At 67.7% G+C, this 18316-nt stretch overlaps 3 protein-coding genes across 3 annotated transcripts; all 3 read right to left on the reverse strand.

Moving 5' to 3' along the window:
- Positions 1-578: 578 nt before the first annotated feature.
- MAMDC4 (MAM domain containing 4) lies at positions 579-8617 on the reverse strand. Its single transcript, XM_055307499.1, has 29 exons — positions 8507-8617; positions 7611-7806; positions 7367-7540; positions 7163-7288; positions 6912-7042; positions 6744-6828; positions 6462-6587; positions 6225-6359; positions 6064-6152; positions 5814-5987; positions 5456-5540; positions 5193-5372; positions 4971-5099; positions 4707-4838; positions 4494-4615; positions 4303-4411; positions 4055-4171; positions 3793-3927; positions 3545-3681; positions 3248-3467; positions 3042-3179; positions 2838-2956; positions 2665-2755; positions 2223-2369; positions 1951-2085; positions 1728-1855; positions 1545-1653; positions 903-1081; positions 579-774 (listed from the first exon to the last, which is right to left on the reverse strand). Exons 1-29 carry the CDS (start codon positions 8615-8617, stop codon positions 733-735), a joined length of 3801 nt encoding a protein of 1266 aa, XP_055163474.1. The 3' UTR covers positions 579-732.
- A 910-nt stretch (positions 8618-9527) lies between these two features.
- On the reverse strand, positions 9528-11032 carry PHPT1 (phosphohistidine phosphatase 1). Its single transcript, XM_055338059.1, has 3 exons — positions 10792-11032; positions 10249-10373; positions 9528-9747 (listed from the first exon to the last, which is right to left on the reverse strand). The coding sequence occupies exons 1-3, from the start codon at positions 10949-10951 to the stop codon at positions 9655-9657; spliced, it is 378 nt and encodes a 125-aa protein (XP_055194034.1). The 5' UTR covers positions 10952-11032; the 3' UTR covers positions 9528-9654.
- A 566-nt stretch (positions 11033-11598) lies between these two features.
- Positions 11599-17854, reverse strand: AJM1 (apical junction component 1 homolog). The gene is made up of 2 exons (XM_055338066.1): positions 17702-17854; positions 11599-16122 (listed from the first exon to the last, which is right to left on the reverse strand). The coding sequence occupies exon 2, from the start codon at positions 15902-15904 to the stop codon at positions 12977-12979; it is 2928 nt and encodes a 975-aa protein (XP_055194041.1). The 5' UTR covers positions 15905-16122; positions 17702-17854; the 3' UTR covers positions 11599-12976.
- Positions 17855-18316: the final 462 nt, after the last annotated feature.

An 18316-nucleotide genomic window follows, 5' to 3' on the forward strand; every position in this document is an offset into this window, starting at 1 on the left:
AGGACGAGAACCTCCACTTAGCCTGCCCTTGAGCTGCTTGGCATCAGCTGTGCCTCAAAGCTGTGATCTCAGCTTTAGGCATCATTTTGGGGAGCACTTGGACTCCATGGGACAGTGGATACCCTGAGACACAGGATGTTTACCATGGAACCTTTATGTGGAACCGTGGGCACAGCGGGACAACCTCCCTGTCCCCCCAGCTCTCTACTACCTCACACCTGGTTATGTTCCACTCTGTCACCTGCACCCACCGGGGTTGTTCCCTGTCCTAAATCAGATGCAGCATCATCCAACAGGGCAGGGCTGGGCAGTGCCCAGGTCAGTCTACAGGGTGGCCTGGGCCGCCTGAGTTTTGGGGTGCCTGCCTGGCCTGGGGCAGGGCTTATCAGGGTCCCACTGTCTGTTTCTGGGTCCTCTAGCCCTTGGCCCCATCCTGTGTGGCCTGTTACCTGTCACCTGAGTCACTGACAGGTGTGGGAGGTACCCCCAAGCACATCCTTTCAGGCAGGTTGGATTGGTTCTGAGGACCCCAAGAGCCCACTTTCCTGCTGATAGTACAATGCACAGACCTCAGGCCATAAGCGGGGGCTGCCCTCATAGACCAGGGCATTTATTGTTGGGGTGGGGACCGTTCCCAGGCTCGTGGGTAGCAGTGTGGGTGCATTCTGGGGGAGGGGCGGGTGTTACTCTGCGGAGCAGGGCTGACGGTGGGAGCAGGCTTCTCTCAGTCATCTACTGGTTGTTGGTAAGCGAAGCCGGCAGGGTAACACAATCCTAGGTGGGGGAAGAGGGTTTTCTGAGCGGTGGGTGACAGAGGCGCATGCAGGTGGACAGCCCTGGGCCGGCCAGGAAGCCTTCTCCCCAGTGCCCCTGCCCACCTGTCCCTACCCAGGGGCTCCTACCGCATTAAAGACGATGTTGTCGAAGCCTGAGGCCTCAGCTGCCATCTCGCCCTGCGAGGGGCAGCCCCCCTTCTTCTGCAGCCAGCACCGCCCCACGAGTCCGAGCAGCACCAGGAGGACAAGGATGAGGAGGGCACTGCTGACCACAGTTGGCACTGAGGCGGCCAATAATGTATCCCCTGTGGGCCGTGGCATATGTCAGCCCTGCCCTGACAGCGGAGCATGGGGGTGGCCTGGCCTTGAGGCCCCGCCAGTCGTGCCAGCACAGGGCTCCTGGCCAAGGCCGCTTGTCTCAGCCCCCAATCACCCCTGAGTGAGAACTGGCTCTTGGTCATGAAGGGATAGCAGCCGGCAGGGGCTCCAGGCAGGCTGGTGGTGATCTCTGGCCTGACCAGGCCTTCCTCTGGGGTTTGGCCCCACCCGGGAAGGACGGCCTAGAGAAAGGAGATGCGGGGCCCACTTGGCCTAGCCCAGAAGGGGAGGAGACAGGCACCTGGTGGAGGGATGCACTGGTGCAGGGCTGGGCCTTGGTCGCTGTCCTGACCTCCTGGGCCTGAGGCAGGGTTGCTGGCAGCCATGTGAGCCACGAGCTGCTGAGCCTGCCAGAGGCTCCGACTAGAGGTGCGACCAGGCAGGGCTTACCCTGGGTGGTTGCAGGCAGCCAGCAGTGCTGCTCTGCCAGGTATTCCACATCATCCAGGGCGATGGGCCCCAGGGCCGGCTGGCCGCTGAGAGTGGCTTCAAACACGATCTGAGCAGGAGAGAGAAGTGGTTGCCTGGAGGAGGACGGGCCTGCCCGAGGTGTCTGGGGCCTCCAGGCCTTACCTGGAACTCCTCGGCACTGGCCACCTCCACCTGGCCTTCCAGCCACTGATGCCGCAGGTGCCCACTGGTGCCCCACACGGCCAACTGGCCCCGCACGCTGCTCAGGAGCACCCTCAGCTCACCCTTATCTGTAGTAGGGGGCCAGGGCGAATCAGGTCCCCAGCCCCTGCCCCTTCCCCTGCCCCCTCCAATGCCCAGGCACTGCTGCCTCAGCCTCACTCACAGAAGTGCTCCGGAAAGCCCACATGGTACCAGAAGCGGAGGCAGGAGGCCTCAGTGGCAGGCAGGGGCTGGCTGCGCAGCCAGGCTGCCCGGCCTCCTGGACCCAGCACACCCGTTTCAAAGAGAACAAAGTGGCCTAGAAACGACAGAGGGCAGGGCGCCCTGCTCACTGGATGGAATTGGCCCCCCTGACCTGTGACCTTTGACTGTGATGGGAGCCTTGCTTGGGATGGGGTGCATGGCCCTGAGGCCCCTTCCCCTGCCCAGACCCACCTGCTTCTGTGCCCAGCGTGTGGTCCACAGGGGGCTGGGGGTAGCGGGAGGGTGTCGCTCCACTACTCCAGTCCCAGCTATAGCTTCCCAGGCCAGGCCAGGGCATGTGGCTCCAGCCACATAAGCCAGCCTCGAAGTCACAGGAAGCTGCAAGAAAGCTGGGTGGTGAGTGGGGGCCACTCCCCCCAGCCCCACCCAAGGAGCCCAGCCACTGAACGGTGCAGTCTGTGCCCCTCTCTAGTTTGCTGCCAGGGATGGGGGGCCAGACTAGGCATCTTGGGGTTGGCATGGAGCTAGTAGCGTTGTGGGGCATAGCAGAGCCTGGGGCCAGGCCGCCTGGCTGAGGCTCCCACCTGGCTGAGGGCAGGGCCTATCCTGGAGGAGCAGGAACTCCCACCTGGCTGAGGGCAGGGCCCATCCCACCTGGCTGAGGGACTCCCACCTGGCTGAGGGCAGGGCCCATCCTGGAGGAGCAGGTCATCCAGCGCAATGTAGGAGTGCTCCGTGCCGGCGGCGACCGCCTCAAACACCACCTGGGCAGGTACAGGGCAGGCAGCGTCGCATGCGCTCCAGACGACCCTCAAAGGCAATGGGCTGCCTGCCCCCAACACTCACCCTCCAGGCCCTCTCGGCCTGCACATCCACACTTCCCAGGCGCCAGGCAAAGCCTCCATGGGCGCTGATGCTGAGCACCTGATACCTTTGGGCTTCCTCCACATGGACCTGCAGGGTGCCTGTCACACCCAGGGGCCAACCTAAGTCAGCTGAGGAAGAAAGGCCACGCGGGGGCCCCCAGGCAGCCTTGGCGCAGCCCCTCACCTGGGTTTCTGAGGCTCAGGTGGTACCAGAAGGTCAGGCAGGCTGGCTGGGCCAGAGGCTGGTGCACCTCTGAGGTCAGGGAGGCCACCTGGCCACGGGGCAGGGCCTGGGGGCTCGTGTCCACCACCATGTAGTGCCCTAGGAAGTGTCCGTGTCAGCCCCCATCTGACCCCTCTGCCCAACCCTCCATCACCCCTGATGCATACCCTGAGCGGTCTCTGTGGTGTGGTCAGTGTGAGGGCCCCGGGAGGCGAGGCCCGTGGCATTGGCTTGGCGTGTCCAAAGGCCCTGGCCCCCACTGGAAAAGCCACAGGCTGAGTCCTCAAAGGAGCACTGCCTGGGGGCCCAGCAGGGCCCAGGCCGCACGGCCACATCATCCAGTGCCATGGTGCCGTGGTAGCCGTCCCGGAGGCCCTCGAACAGCAGCTGGGGGCAGAGGGGGTCAGTGGTTGTGGGCCTGGCCCACCCCACCCTCCTGCCTCCCCATCAGGCAGGGGCCTCACTTGGTACTTGGTGCCTGAGCCCAGCTGGTGGTGCAGGGTAGTCCAGGCCTTGTGCCAGCGGTTGCCCTGGGTGCTGGTCCGCGACCACAGCAGTACCTCTGCCTTTCCTTCCCGTCTCACTGTCAGGCGCAGTGTCCCTACATGGAGGGCAGGGGAGGAGGGAACCAGAGCCCCCGAGGGGCTGAGAGACAGAACAGAGAGCCCCCCAGGCCTCCATGGATGCTCTGCCCAGCACCAGGGTCACTCACCAATCTGGGGCCCATGGAGGTGGTACCAGAAGGAGAGACACTCCTGAGGGCCTGAGGGGGCCTGGGGCTGGGTGAGCAGATGGGCGCCAGGGCCTCGAGCCGGGGGGTCCGTTGGGTCCAGGAGCAAGAAGTAGCCTGCAGTGGGGACACTGGGCTGAGCTGCAGAGATGCCAGGTTCCAGGCAGGACTGGGCCCAGTGTGAAGGCCTCCCCTCCCCCTGGAGTCTGAGAGCTGACCCCCAAGGTGGGTGCCCTCACTCTACCTTGGCCTGTGGTGTGGTCGTACCCATGGCCACGGCTCTGGATTCGGCGCCAGTGGGCATCGGTGAGGTGGCCGGTGTGCCAGCCGCATGTGTCCCGCTCAAAGTTACAGGAGATCTCTGTGAGGGGTGGGGCAGGGAGGGGTCAGCACCCTCGAGCATCCCCCTGCCCCCCTCGTGTCCTGAGAGGGTGGGAGACTTGTCCTGCTTGGGGTGGTCTGGGTGGTAGGCCCCGGGGTTGGGACTAGGACCTGAGTCCTGCATGGCTGCCGCGGGGCTGCAGTCCTTCAGGGTCACGTTGTCCACTCCGGCACCCTGTTGGCCGGGGCCGTCCAAGTCCACCAGCCCAACCAACTCCAGCTTCGTGAGAAGCAGCAGGGAGGGGGCTGTGAGGTCAGGCCTGGCTCTGTGCACCCCCTGGCCCCCAGGCTGCCCTGCTCACCCGGAAAGGCCGGCGGCGTGCCCCCAGCAGGATGGTATCCACCTTCCAGCCCCTGTCGCTGCTCGGGGCCTGCCATACCAGCTCACGGCTGTCGCCCTCCACCACCACCAGGGCCAGGAAGCCTGGCCGAGGGGATCATGGTGGGTCCTCCCAGACCGTCCCCCGACCCCCTCCTGCAGGCACACCCAGGAGCTCCTGTTGGCCTTGGGGTACCTTGAGGGTGACCATGGAAATAGTAAGCCACACGGAGCTCACAGCGGGGGCCTGAGGGGCCCAGGGCAGGTGTGAGGACCCGGGCCTCTGCCGCCAGCTGGCCCCAGGCCCTCTGCAAGGACAGGACGTGCCCTAAGAAAGAGCCAGGTCTGTCAGAGACAGTTCCCGCCAGGGACCCCCCCAGCTCGGACACAGTCCCTGGGGGAAGAGGCCAGTAAAGACCCCTTGGGGGGCACAGCCCACAGGGAGGGCCCTGGGCCTCACCAGCTGCAACTCCGCCAGCATCTGTGCCTGGGCCCCCGCTCTCCTGGGCCCGGAGACGCCTCCACTGCAGCCGCCCCACGCTGGCATCCTCCCAGCCCCCGGCGGCGGGTGCCTCGAAGTCCGTGGTCCCTGGAACAGCAGCCAGCACCCAGTGGTGGCGGGAGGGCACAGAGGATGAGAGGCGCTCTGCCCCCCCCTCCCCCGGCTCCAGCCACCACTCACCACATTCCTGCTCATCCTCGCCCCCCTCACACTGTTGCTGGAAGTCACAGTGCTGCTCTGGGGGGATGCACAGTTCCCCACAGGAAAGATGTCCGGGCTCGCAGAAGTCCTGAGGTGGCAGGCTGGATGGCTGGGGCTGGAGGGCCAGGGCCCAGAGCCCATGAGGCGGGCTGGACAGCTCTGTGGGGGCAGACCAGGAGTCAGGGGTGGGGTGGGGCTTCTCCTGGGGATGGAGGGATGGACAGAGGGCTCGACAGGCCCACCTGGAACTGGCTGGCAGTGTTCTGACAGAATGAGGTCATCCAGGCTCAGGACGCCCCCTGGGCCCGTGTGCCCCGTGAGCAGGATCTGAGGACACAGGGGGTCAGGGTGTGCCCCGGCGCCTCTGTCCTCCCAGGTCGGCTGGCTCCAGCCCTCTCCCCACCTCCCCTGTCCCCCGCCCCCCCTCCCCCGCCAGCCCTGCAAGAGGTGGGAGTGACTGCTCCTTCCCAAAGGCCTCTTCCCTGGGCTCCTAAACGCCAAACCAGCTTCCCGCTAAGGTAGCTCCCGGGACAGCAGCCAGTGTCTGTGGGGGCCCCTGGACCCCCCTCCCCCACCGCTTGCTGCTCTCTCAGGCCTCACCCGGAAGGGGTGCTCGCTCTGGACGTCGACCCGGTCTCGGACCCAGGCAGCCCCCAGCTCCCCGCAGCGCCGGCGCAGCAGGATGGAGACCTGGGGTGAGCCTGGGTTCTCCATCTGCAAGAAGAGCTGGAGGGAGCCGTGCTCGGATCCGTGCAGGTAGTAATAGAAGACGAGCTGAGGACAAGCCCAGGAAGGTCAGGGGGCCCCTGGAGCCTGGGCCCCGGGGGAAGGTGGGGGCCACCCGCCTCACCGAGCAGTTGTGTGCACCCGAGGCTTGGAATATGGGGCTGGAGAGGACGGCGGGGCTGCTGGGCTCGGCCACGGAGACCAGGAAGAAGCCTGGGGAGAGACTGGTATGGGCAAGGGGGGGTGGGGGGACTGGGGGTGCCCCAGCCTGTGGGTCCCACTCACCCTGTGCACTGTTCTGGCTGTGGTCCCTGTGTGGCCAGGCTGGATGCCAGGCGCCTGTGCTGTGGTTCCGCGCCCAGCCCTCCAAGTGGTTCCACAGACCCAGGCCCATCTCAAAATCGGTGGCTATGTGGTGGCCTGGGGCAGGTGGGGAGAGGGGAGCAGGTCTTAGGCTGCCAGCAGGGCCTCTCCTCCACCCGCTCCCGCCCCACCAGGTTCTCAGGGGGCCCTGCAGCTCACGGCAGGAGTATGCGTCCTCGTCAGAGCCGTCCCCACAGTTGTCCTCCCCGTCGCACAGCTGGTGGGGCGCCACACAGGCCAGGTTCTGGCAGTGGTGATGCCCCAGGGGGCAGTGGGCCTGGGGGGCTGAGGTCAGGGAGGGGAGCCTATCACCCCGACCCCAAACCCTGGGGGCTGGGGCAGCTGGGGGAGGGGCTGTCAGTGGGGGTGAGCAGGTGAGGGGCTCCTGCTGAGCCACTGCCCCTCCAGGTGTGGGTCCACAGCCTGCAGTGGGGGGCTTACCAGGCAGCCCACAGTCCCTGAAGACCAGGTCGTCCAAGGCCACGGTGCCCCGGTGGGTGGCATTTCGAGTGGCAAAGAAGGTCACCTGAGAAGAGTGGGGTCCTTAGGACTTAAGTCCAGGTCAGACCCTCCCTACTACCCCCACCACCCAGAGCACCCCCAGCTCACCCGGAAGTCATCCTGGATGCGGCCAGTGGTCACCACCAGCTCCTGCCAGCCTGTGCCCCAGGGCCCGGAGCTCTGCCACAGGGTCAAGGTCTCGGCCCTGTGGGTCAGCTCTAGCCGCAGTTCAGCCACAGCTGTAATGGGAGGAGGGTCCTGGGGAGGCTTAGGCCTTGGCCGCTTGTCCCTCGGGGGGTGCCCCCCAGGCCCTGCAGCAGCCCTCCCTCCTTCCTGGACTTTCCCTGCAGGGCACCCACCTCCAGCGGCCACATGGTACCAGAGTCTCAGCTCACAGGTAGGGGCCGCATTCCACAGGACAGGAGAGCGCAGGGTGGCACCAGCAGCCTCTTTCCCACGGTGGATGCCAACAGCCATGTACCAGCCTGGCCCAGCAGAAAGGTCAGGTGGTGGGGCTAGAATGGGTGTGGGGGGGGAATCTTGGAGACCCACCCAGGCCTCACCAAGGTCCGTGCCAAGGGTGTGGTCAGAGCGTGGCCCCAGGGCCTCAAGCGTGGCTCCTGCCCGGTCCCGGAGCCAGCTGTAGCCTGAGGTGCTGATGTCCCGCCAGCCGCAGGAGTCCTGCTCAAAGTCGCAAGCGAACGGGACACCCAAGGCAGGTGAGGCTGCGTGGTAACCTGTGGAGCACGAGGTCAGCAGTGCCTGCTGAGGGCTGGCCCACCTGCCTCCTGCCCGGCCTCAGCTCACCGCACTGGGTCTCGTCGGAACAGCCCGGGCAGTCACACACAAAGTTGCACGTGGCCTCACCAGGGGCCCTGCAGGTATTGGGGGTCCAGGCCCGGCCTGGGGACCCTGCTGCTGGCAGAGAGACAGCCAGGTGGCTGGAGTCAGGATGCCCCCCAAACCCAGGCAACCCACAGTGTTGTCTACCTGCTTTGGGGCCCTGGGGGCCAAGAGGGCAGGTAGGGGAGGGGGCTGGGTCCTGCTGCCTGGGGCTCCCAGTCAGGGTCCCGCAGAGTACATCTGGCCTGGGAGACGGTGGCAGCATGTCGGGATCAGGGAGGGTGCGTGCACGGGACTAAGGGCCCCCAACATGGGAGCCCCCTGAAGGGGGAGCAGAGCCCAGGCTGCCCTGGACCCAAGACTCCATTTGGTTGCACTGGTGGAGTAAGGTCTGCCTCCAGGGCCCCCTTGCCTTGGGACCTGTGGACACTGGGGCCAGGGGAAACAGAATTCTTGCCCCTTTCCCGAAAGTTCTGTCTCCCCAGCACCCAGGCCCTTGCACCCTCCTGCCCTGCAGGGCTAGCATCTATGCCCAGGGCTGGCCCTGCTTCAACAGCTAGATCTGACAACTCACCCAGGAGCAGGACCAGGGCAGGTAGGAGGTGTCCAGGCAGCAGCATGGTGGGTTCCCAGGGGGAAGGAGGCCAAGAGACGGGGTGCTTGCTGGGCAGCCTGGTGGCTATTTTGCTTGGTTGTCTGCCTGTGGCCCCACAGGCTGACTCTGCTCTACCTGGAGACTGGGGACCCAGCCCCTTCTGTACCTGCTGCCTGTTAGCAGGCCCCACCCCGTGGTGCTGAGGATGAACATCCGGTTGTAAAAGTGCCCAGGAGAGGGGCCCCTGGCCCAGGTAGGCTCCCACCTGCCCAGTGCCTTCAGACCAAAGGTCAGGCCCCAGGTATTGTGCCCTCTGCTGCCCAGCCCTGCTCAGTGGAGGCCCCGCTGGAAGAAGCACTGTGGTGCCACAGGCCATGGCCACTTCCCTGCCCCTACTCAGGCCTTGAGGTCTCCCAGAGCTTGGAGCAGGTGCCCAGTGTGTGCAAGCTGTGACCCTGGCCCCCAAGGTGGCCTAGTTCCCTGCCCCAAGCAGCTGGGGTCTTCACCCTTCAGTGTTCAGTCCTTGGCCTCCTGTCGGCTTATTCCCGTAGAAATCACAATTGTTAATCTGGCAACAATCATTCGGGCAGTGTGGCTGGTGTTGCCAGGCACAGGCCCTGGTGTCTGGGTCCCGTTTACCACTGTGCCCCCAGGAGCTCATCCCCTCAGACCCATCTCCTCATCTGTGAGATGTGGTCACAGCAGTGCCGGCCTGGAGCAGCTCCCATGAGGCCCCGTGAGCTCATGCAAGGCAGGCGCCACGAGATGCACCCACGTTCACAGGGAGCCCCAGGGCCAGCCCCGCTCAGCTGTGCCTGACTCCCTCTACACCCAGTTTATCTCCCCATGGCCCTGGGAGACTGGAGCCTGTGGCTGCAGGGCAGGTGCCATGGGACCGGTCTTGGAAGGGTTCCTGGGTCGCTCCACACATGACTTCAAACAGCAGATCACGAGGGGACCCTGATGTCGGCTGGCCCCGAGGGACCTGGTGCTACTTCCTTGCGCAAGGGCTCAGAGCGCTTCCTCCGAGGTGTCCTTGGACAAAGGAGCCACGTGGAAGAGCAATCAGGCCATAAATGGGGGTAGTGGTGCAGGGCCCCTTATCAGACACAAGGGCTGAGTGTGCACTGCCACTCCCTGGGGCCCCCCTGATGTGGAGCCAGGTGAGGGGCAGTCAGCAGGGGCCTCGCTGCTTCCAGGGCTGCCTCCAGCTCTCTGCCGTCTACCCTCTCTGGTCAGGGGTCCCCAGGGCTGACTGGGAAACAGAAGAGTCGAGACACACAGCATCTGGGGAACAGCAGGAGCGATAACATTTTTAATTCCTGTGGGTGAGGCAAATCTGGGCACTTGGGCCAGGCCACTGTGGGTCTCCACTGCCTGGCCAGGGGAGAAAGCTGGCCCGTGGAGCAGGCCTCAGTAGCCATCATCGGCCCAGGTGACCTCGTAGTCAGGATACATGGCTTTGATCTTCTCGGTGGAGATGGAGTGTTGGGCGCGGCCATAACCCTGAAGAGAGAAGCCAATCTCACAGCCCCCTCCTGGCCCTGGGCATCCACCAGTAGCAACACCCAGGAGCCGGCCTGCGGCGGGGTCCCCGGTGGGAGCCAAACACGGTTGTCCCCCACTGGCTGTGCAGCCCATGAAGCTCTCCTGAGGAAAGGTGGCTATAGGGTGAGAGGTCCTGGAGAATGGGCCCTGAACTAGAGTGCAGCCTAGGTGCACAGAGAGCCCCGGCTGTCACTGCAGCTTGGAGAAGGAAGAGGGAGGGGTATCTGAGCTTCACCCCAAGAACCGGAGGACGGTGGCGGCCCAGCCAGGCCTCCTGTAGGAAAAGGACAAGCCCCCTGGCCCAGCAGTGGCCTCCCCGCCCCTCACCCCCAGTGGGAAACGGGCAAGTCCCTGGAGGGAAAGGGTCTGCAGCTGGGCTGGCACCGCCCCCCCAACCGGTTACAGGGCGTGAGGGCTCCTGAGAGCTGGTCTCTCCTCCTGCCCCCGGCGTGGGCTCACCATGGAGTAGCCATACACGTGGATCTTCTTGTCCTGGCTCTGGTGGGAGATGCGCCCGCCTCCGAGACACTCACAGCTATAGCCCTTTTTCTGCATATCTCCAGATACCTTGTCATAGATGTCGGCTGGACAGGGGAGGTGGCTCAGCACGGGCCGCGGCCACCGGAGGAGCCCCTCCGGGCCGAGACCCCAGGAGGGGAGGCAGGCGTGCACCCGGGCAAGAGAGCGGGGTCTAGGAGGGAGGGCTCGGGCCTTGCCCGCCAGGAGCCCCCCTCAAGCCAGCCCAGAATCAGACCTGGTGGGTGGGGGATCAGCTCTCCAAGCCCCTCAGCCCCTCCCCCAGCCGGCTGGCCCCGCCCTTCAGCCCCACCTCGACCCTGTTGGCCCCGCCCCCACCCAAGCCTGTGGACACAGCCAAGGTCCTCAGCTCTGCTCCGACCCTGTTGGCCCCGCCCAGGCCTCAGCCCCACCCCGAACCTGTTGGCTCCGCCCCCAACAGCCGGCTCGCCCCGCCCCGAAAACGCCCTTCGGCTCCGCCCTCACCATGGTACTCGGCCCACTTGTAGCCGCGCACGATCTCCTTGCTCTCCTCGGCCGGGGTCTCGGAAGGCGGCGCCGCATGGACTCGAATTAGCACGTATTTGAAGATGCCATCGGAATCGATGTCCACATCGGCGATCTGGGCGAGGTCCGCGGCCGCCATGTTCCCCACAGCCCGCCGCCCCTGCACGCCGCGGCCCTTCCCCCGCGGTCCCGGGTCGAGTCCACCTGCGGGAGGCGGGCCCTGGGACCCCGGGGCGAATCGCGCGGGGGCATGCTGCCCGAGCCCAGAACCTCCGCCAATCGTGCGGCCGACCTGCCGCGCGAGCTGGCCAATGGCAGCCTAGCTCCTTGCAACTGAGGCCACGCCCGCCCCCTTAAAGGGGCCAGGCCCGGGAATGGGTGGTGACCATTGCAGCCCGCCCAGCAGTTCTGTCCTAGCCGGACAGTGCCGGACTCCCATCTAGGGGTCGAGAGGGAGCATCCCTGAAGGCCTGGGACACGGGCCGGCCCTGGCCCTTCCTCCTCGGTCCCCCACCTCCGCGTCCCCAAGGCCTCCCTCTTCGTCCTCCCCTCGTCCTCCCCCCACCTCTCCAAGCCTCCCTCACCATCCTCCCACCACTCCCCTAGTCCTCCTTCCTTATCCTCCCACTATGTCCCAGGTCCTCCCTCTGTGTTCTCCCACCGCGCCCCAAGGCCCTCCTCCCTTCCCTCCTGTGCCCACCCAGCCCAGCCGGTCGGAGGGCCAACCTCCCATCCCACCCCCTGCTTCCCTCACCCCCAAAGATGAAGCAAGGACTATATTCGAGTTCTGTTTTACTTGGTTCCAAAGCGTTCGCCCCCTGGCAGGGATCCCGTCCAGGGTCGCTCCTGGCCAGCCAGGCCTTGGGCTTTGGGCCGAAACCTCAGGAGGCTGCGAAGGCGGGTGGGGTGAGCGGGGCGCGTGGCCGGTGCAAACGCGCTAGGTGGAGGCAGGCGCGCAGGCATTGGGGGATGGACGGGAGTGCAAGGCTGGCAGGGGGCGGGGGCGAGCGGGGAAGAGCCGGGAGCAGGGTGTGGGGACGGTGTCCTCTCCTGGCCCCATGGGGAGTCCTGGGGGTTCCGGGAGGGCTCATGCGAGGCCCGGCCTAGTGCCCTCAGGTCACTCGCGCTATGGACCTAGGGCCAGGCCGATGCGTGGAGCCCGGCCCCCGGCCTCGTGTCTCCAGCCCACGGCTTAGGGTAAGGCCACCCCTCCATGGGACACCCCCTGGGGCACCCGCTCCCACTGGGAATGTCCAGCCCTGTTGGAGCCCCCCTCTGGACGGCCTTGAGGGTCCCTCGCGCTCATCCATCCCATGCGTCTTTCCTCCTCCCCTCTGCCCTGGCCGGGCTGGATCCTGCCAGCGCCCTCTCCCAGGTGCCCCTTTCCTGTGTCTGGGTGTCCTGCGCCTGGGCTGAAGCCCTCCGCCCCTCCATAGCTGCTTGTCCCAAACTCTCCTGCAGGGCCCCGTCAGGACCGGAGGGCGGCCAGCGCCGCCGCGGATGTGCGGACTCGGGAGCTTGCGGTTCTCCATCCGGGGCCTGAGCCAGCGGGAACAGCCGTGCAGAGACACGCACACAGCGGGACTGGTCAGGGTGTCCTCCAGAGAGGACACGCGCCCCAACCCACAGGAGGCTGGTTGGGCACGTTCAAGGGATGGGACTGGCATTGGTCAACCCGGGATCCTGGGTCCGGCGACCAGGGTTGGAGGGTCCAGGGAGGCCTTGCGGACGTCCGGATGGGCTGACCGATCTTTGCGGGGGGTCTGCGGTAGTGACCTCTCCGCGAGAAGGCAGGGCCGAGCGGTCCTCGGGCCCACCCCGCCTCCCAGCGGGGAGCACCAAGCGGCCGAGGACCTGCCTCGGGGAGGCCCCAGGGCTGGCTGTGGGGGGGCTGTGGAGAACGCGATGGGGCGGAGTCTGGGCGGAGCTTGTGGCGAACAAGAGGACGGCCCGGGGGCTGGGCGGGGCACCTGGTGGGCGGGCGGAGCTCGGGGGCGGACCCTGCGGGAGCTGGCGGACCTTGAGTGGGCTGTGTGGGGCTCGAGGTGGGCCTGGGGGGTGGGCCTGGGGGTGGGCCTGGGGGGTGGGCCCTACGTGGACCAGGCGGGGTCGGGGTGGGCTGGCCCTGAGCGGGCTGGACCGAGCCCGAGCGCGACCCTGCGGCTCACATAATGTCATCTAGCAGGTTGGCGCTGGCCACCCAGTCGAGCGCGCGCGGCTCGGAGGCCGCCATGATCATGCACATGAAGGGGCGGCCGGTGCGCCGGTCCGTGGGGTAGATGGTGGTGGGCGTGAAGCGCCGGTTGGCCTCGACGAACTCGCAGAGCTGCTCGTAGACGCGCGGAAACTCGTGGCGCAGGAAGACGCCGCGCAGCCGCAGCTCGCGCTGGATGTGGATGAAGGCGACCTCGCGCGCGCGCCGGCCGGCTTCGCCCTCTTGGTCCAGGCCCGCCGTGCCGGGCGGCGGGGTCAGGATCAGCGTCTCCATATCGGGCTCGCGACCCCGAGCCGGGGGCGGACGCGCGGGGCTGCCGGCCGCCAGCGCCACCTTGGCGAACTTGCGTACGGTGGGCCCAGGGCTGCGCGGCGCGGGCGCGGGCCGGGCGGAGGAGCCGGGGGGCGCGGCGCCGGGGCCCACGGCCACCGACACGCTGAGCAAGAAGCACTCGGCCGGCTCGTAGAGGCGCCCGGCGGCCGCCAGCTCGCGCGCATAGCTGCCCAGGGGCGCTGCGTGCGTGGCCAGCTCGCGCAGCGACAGGTAGGTGGGCGACAGCAGCAGCCCCTCGAGGCCGAAGCGCAGGAAGTTGTCAGCAGAGCCCGGGCTCGGGAAGCCCAGAAAGAGCACGCCGCGACCGCGCGACAAGAAGCCCACACGCGCGATGCGCGAGAAGGCGCGGTGCACTGGGCCGCTGTCCCGGCAGAACTGCAGTACGTGGCGACACACGCTGCCCACGCGGCCGTACACGCAGCGCGCCTTGTGTGCGTCCCAGTCCTCGCGGCGGCACAGGCGCGAGCAGTAGTAGGTGTAGCAGCTGTGGCAGGACTTGAAGTAGAGGCAGGCGTTGAACATGGTCTCGGTGCGCCGGCAGCGCGCGTTGGAGCACGTCATCAGGTCATCCTCATCCGCACTGGGCTCCGGGGACGCGTCGGCCGCCTGTCCCGAGCCCGCGGGCTCCTCGGCGCTGCCGGCTGACGCAGGGGGCGATCGCGGAGCCAGAGCGGGGGCCCCGGGACCCGCGGGCCGAGAGTCCAGCAAGCGGCGCAGCTGGCGGCCCAGCCCATCCGCCGGGGGCTCTGGGGCTTGGCCGGCGGGGGGCCGAGAGTCGATGACCAGGTCGGTGATGAGCTCGTCCAGCTGCTCGAGGCTGCGCTGGCGGCCACCGGTGGGGGCTTCAGGGGCGGAGGGTGGGGTCGGCCGGGTTCGCCCCCCGGGCAATTCCCAGCCCCTGGCAGTCGGGCGCTCCGCAGCGCGCAGATCGTTGTCAGTGATGGTGATCTCAGGTGTGACGTACCAGTTGCGGCCCAGGCCCTCGCCTATGCGGCTCTTGTCCGACAGCGAGGTCTCTGACAGTGACAGTGCTGCATAGCGTCTGGGCGAGGTGGACAGGTTCACAACAACTGGGGCACGCCGGCCTTCAGGGGATGCACCCCGCGGTTCCCGTGCCTCGCGCCCCAGCAGGTTCTCGTAGCTGCGGCCCCGGCCCAGGGGGTCCTCCCGGCGCAGCCCAGGCACCAGGATGTTGTCCCAGGACCGAGAGTAGTGGCGGCTGTCGGTGGCCAGCCGGGGTGGGCTGGTGCCAGTGCCCCCATGCCAAGAGGCGAGCAGCGGGCCAGGGTCCGGAGGAGGCACCACCTGCAGGGTGCGGTAAGGCCGCAGGCCCCAGTCGACCCAGGCGGGGCTGCTGCGCGGGTGTGGGTAAGTCCGAGCCAGGGCATCGCGGTCGCGGTACCGTCCGAAGTCCTCTGTGTAGAAGTGGTGGAGAGCGGGGTGGGCCCGCGGGTCCTCGGGAGGATAGCGTGGCCCGCAGGGCGGGCCGTAGGCTCGGGTGGCCTCCCCATAGTAGGACCGGGAGGGCGGCTCCTGGACTGGGAAGGTGCGCACTTCCCCTGCGTAGTAGCTGCTGCCGCGCCTGGGGCTGGGCACGGGGGGCTCCTCCGGAGGGAAGGGCCTGCCATAGTAGCTGTCGAAGGGCGGCCCCGGGCTGGCGGGGAAGCTGCCGGGGTGGCCCTCGGGTTCCTCCGTGTAGAAGAACTGGGTGGGGCCTGGAGGCCTCGTGAAGGACGGGCCACGGCGCTCTGTGTAGTCCCGGGGCCCAGGAAGCGGGCCATCGCAGTACAGCGCCCGGGGATCCCCGCAGTACGTGTCACTGGGGGTGGGGGTGCGCGACAGCGCCATGTGCCGCGGCCCGGGCACCGTGAGGCCGTGGAACTGCGGGGCGGCGCGTGCCCAGGGCGTGGTCTCCGTCGGTCCGCAGGACCGCGAGCCCCGGGCAGTGTGCTGCAGCACCGCATCGTCGGGCTTGATGTCCAGGCGGCAGCGGACGTGGGGTGCGGGCCCGGCGGGCTGCTCCAGGGGCGCACAGCGGCCGGTGGCAGCGCACAGGGGCGCGATGCGGCCAGGGACGCCCCGCTGCGGCTGCAGCTTGATGGGGTGCAGCTCGTTGGCGAGTGCGCGCAGCGCGGGGTACGCTGGCTCCCGGTGTGGCGAGGCCTCGGCCCGCGCAGTCCGCTGGGCTTCCCGGCCTCGGCGCGGCAACACGGGCGGTGAGGCGGGAGCGGGCGCCAGGCCCGGGGGCGCGCGGGGCGCACTCTTGGAGCGGGCGCGGCGCCGGGGATCCGCGTCGCGGGGCCGGGAGCGCTGCGCGGCGGGCTCTGGGGGCGGCGGCTCTATGCGGGCTTCCATGGCCACCCCGTCCAGCGCCTCCAGGAAGTCGAAGCTGCGGCAGTGGCGCTTGTTGAAAGGCGCGGGCACAGCCGGCGGGGCCACGGAGCGCTCACATGGCGGGCGCCGCGATGCGGGCCCCGGGGCCGCCACCTTGATGTCCTGGTACACGGTCGACACCAACAGGTCTGGTGGGTCCGTGCGGGTCATCTTAAAAGAGGTCCCTAGGCTGGCGGCTGCAGCCTACTCTGCCTTGGGGGGCCTTGGCCCTGGTGGGAGATGCGGGTCAGGGTGGTCCCCCTGCAGCCTGGGTCCAGCTACACCCCTGCACTGTCCTGACTTACCTGGGACGCCGGGGACACAGCAGTCCTGGCTGCAGGCCTTGGCTGAGGCCACAGGCACCTGCTCCATGCCGGCGTCAGAGGCACCTGCAGGAGGAACTCAGTCATTGGCCACTCCGCTGCTGCCCCTTTCTGCTGGGGTGGAGCCAGTCAGCCAGAAAGGCTGTGCCATTGCTGTGCTTCCCAAGCTCCTCCCCGGGGCCTGTGTCCCTGGTTGGCTCCTCTGCCCCCACTAATAACCATTGGGCAGGTTTGGGTGGAACCCCTTTGCTGGGGCAGGAAGAATGGGGGGGGGGTGGTCCCAGCAGGAATAACTGAATCCTAATGTGAGATTTACAGATTTCTTTAAGGTGTTGGCATCTCAAGACCCATTGGTGACTGAAGACCCCCCTCCAGTGGCCAGTGCAGAGCAAGCCCTCCGGCGGTGCTGAGAAGGCATCCCTGGCCCCTAGCCTGAACCAGCTCTGCACAGTCACTGTGCCTCCCTGCCCACCTGCTGACCAGGTGGGGCATGGGGTCCTGCTGTGGCAGCTGCACTGGGACCAAGCCCCAGTCATGAGGCCCCAGTGGGCACCGAGATGACCCTGTCAGGTCCTGGCACGGCCGCTGGGCTGATGATGGGCTGGCCTGCCCCACTCCTGACCCTCTGTGTGGTCCGGGCCAGAATAATGCCCCACAAAGAGCATAGCTGGCCCCTAGAAACCCCTTCTCATTGCAGAAACCTCCCTGATCCCCAGTATCTCGGGGTGGTTGACAGCCACCAAGCTTCTTGGGGTTGTCCTGACAAGGCCCAGAGAGCCGGTCCGTGGCTTTGCAGCCTGAGCACCGCAGTTTGGAAGCCAGTCACCCGCTGCAGGCCCACGTGGGGGCTGGAGGCCCGAGCTCATGGCTGCCCCTCTTCCCTGAGCCAGGCCACACCACGCAGGGGAAGTTGGGGTGGGTGGGGAGAGCCCCCCCTTACAGCTCCTCCGGAGAGGGCCATCTCCACAGCAGCTCAGGAAGGCTCCATGGCAACCTGAGGTTCCTCTACCCCCACAGTGGGGGCTGGGCAGGGGTCCACTTGGGCCATCTGTACCCCCACCCCCACCCCCGGGGGTGCTCAGGTCTGCACGGGCTGGTCAGGCTCTCCTCCAAGGGAAAGCAGGCCCTGGGCTAAGCAAGGCCTAGCAGGGACCTGGGCCGTCACCTGGCAGGCTCTCTGGTCCAGGGGACCCTCGGCGTCCAGGTGTGCCCGGGGCTTTCTGCCAGCAGGGCTGCTCTTCTGGGGCAGGGCCACCACGTCCCCATGCTTGTCCCACCCCAACTGCGGCCCTGCTCATAGGACTCGCCCCTTGCTCTCCCGGGTCCATCCTAAGCGCCCCGGGATGGGGGTCCGATGACAGGGCATGAGGCCCCGCCCCAGGGAGGGAACAGCTGGCCTGGCCTCTGCAGCGCCCAGGAGCTGGCCCCGGGTGACGCCCCTCCCGCGGCTGTGGGGATGGCCGGCCCTGGCAGGGGTCCCAGGCCTCCCGCGCCCCTCCCGCCGGGCCCTCCCCGCCGCACAGCCCTGCCCCCGCCCTGAGCGCCCCGAGCGGGGACCCGCTGGGGTAGCCCTGGGGTGGGCCCCCGTCCCTGCAGGTGTGCCGCCCGTGATGGCGCCCGGCGGGCAGCGGCCCCCATCCCTCACCTGGACGCCGCTTCCCCGCCGCGCGCCCGGTGGGCTGCGCAGGCCCGCGACCGCTCCGTCTTCCCCACTCCGCGGCGTCCCCGGCACCGGCAGAAGCTTCGAGGCAGCGGCGCGGAGGCCGCCGGCCGCTCAGTGCTGCCCCCGGTGGTGGCCGGCGGGGCTGCACTTAAAGGGGCCGTGCGGCGGGCCTGGGACCCGCGTGGCGGACGGGGGCTGTGGTGGCGCCCAGCGCCAAGTGAGGAGCCCTCCCTCGGTCCAGGGCGCAGCCGAGGGCGCAGCCGGGTGCCCGCGCCCAGGGAGCACCCTGCGGGTCCTGTCTGCGGTTCCTGTAGCCCCCGGGTCCAGCAGTACGCAGCGGTGGCTTGGCGGCGGCCTGGGGGCAGGACCCTGGAGGAGTCCCAAGCTCTGGGAATCCTGACAGCTCCGGAATTGACGCCTCCGCTGAGCCCCCGCAGGAGCAGATGGGCCGCTCCGGGCCACTGGCCTGTACTCTGCTCCGCGGCACTCCAGGTGCCAAACTCTGTAGGCACCTGAGGCCGGATGGGCACCCGCTGATGGAGGCCTGGGATGCTCAGCTTGTCCTGGGCGAGGGCCTGCTGCTCGGCCCCCTGGGAC

This window comes from Nyctereutes procyonoides, unplaced genomic scaffold (assembly GCF_905146905.1).
Source record: "Nyctereutes procyonoides isolate TBG_1078 unplaced genomic scaffold, NYPRO_anot_genome, whole genome shotgun sequence".
Lineage (NCBI taxonomy): Eukaryota > Metazoa > Chordata > Mammalia > Carnivora > Canidae > Nyctereutes > Nyctereutes procyonoides.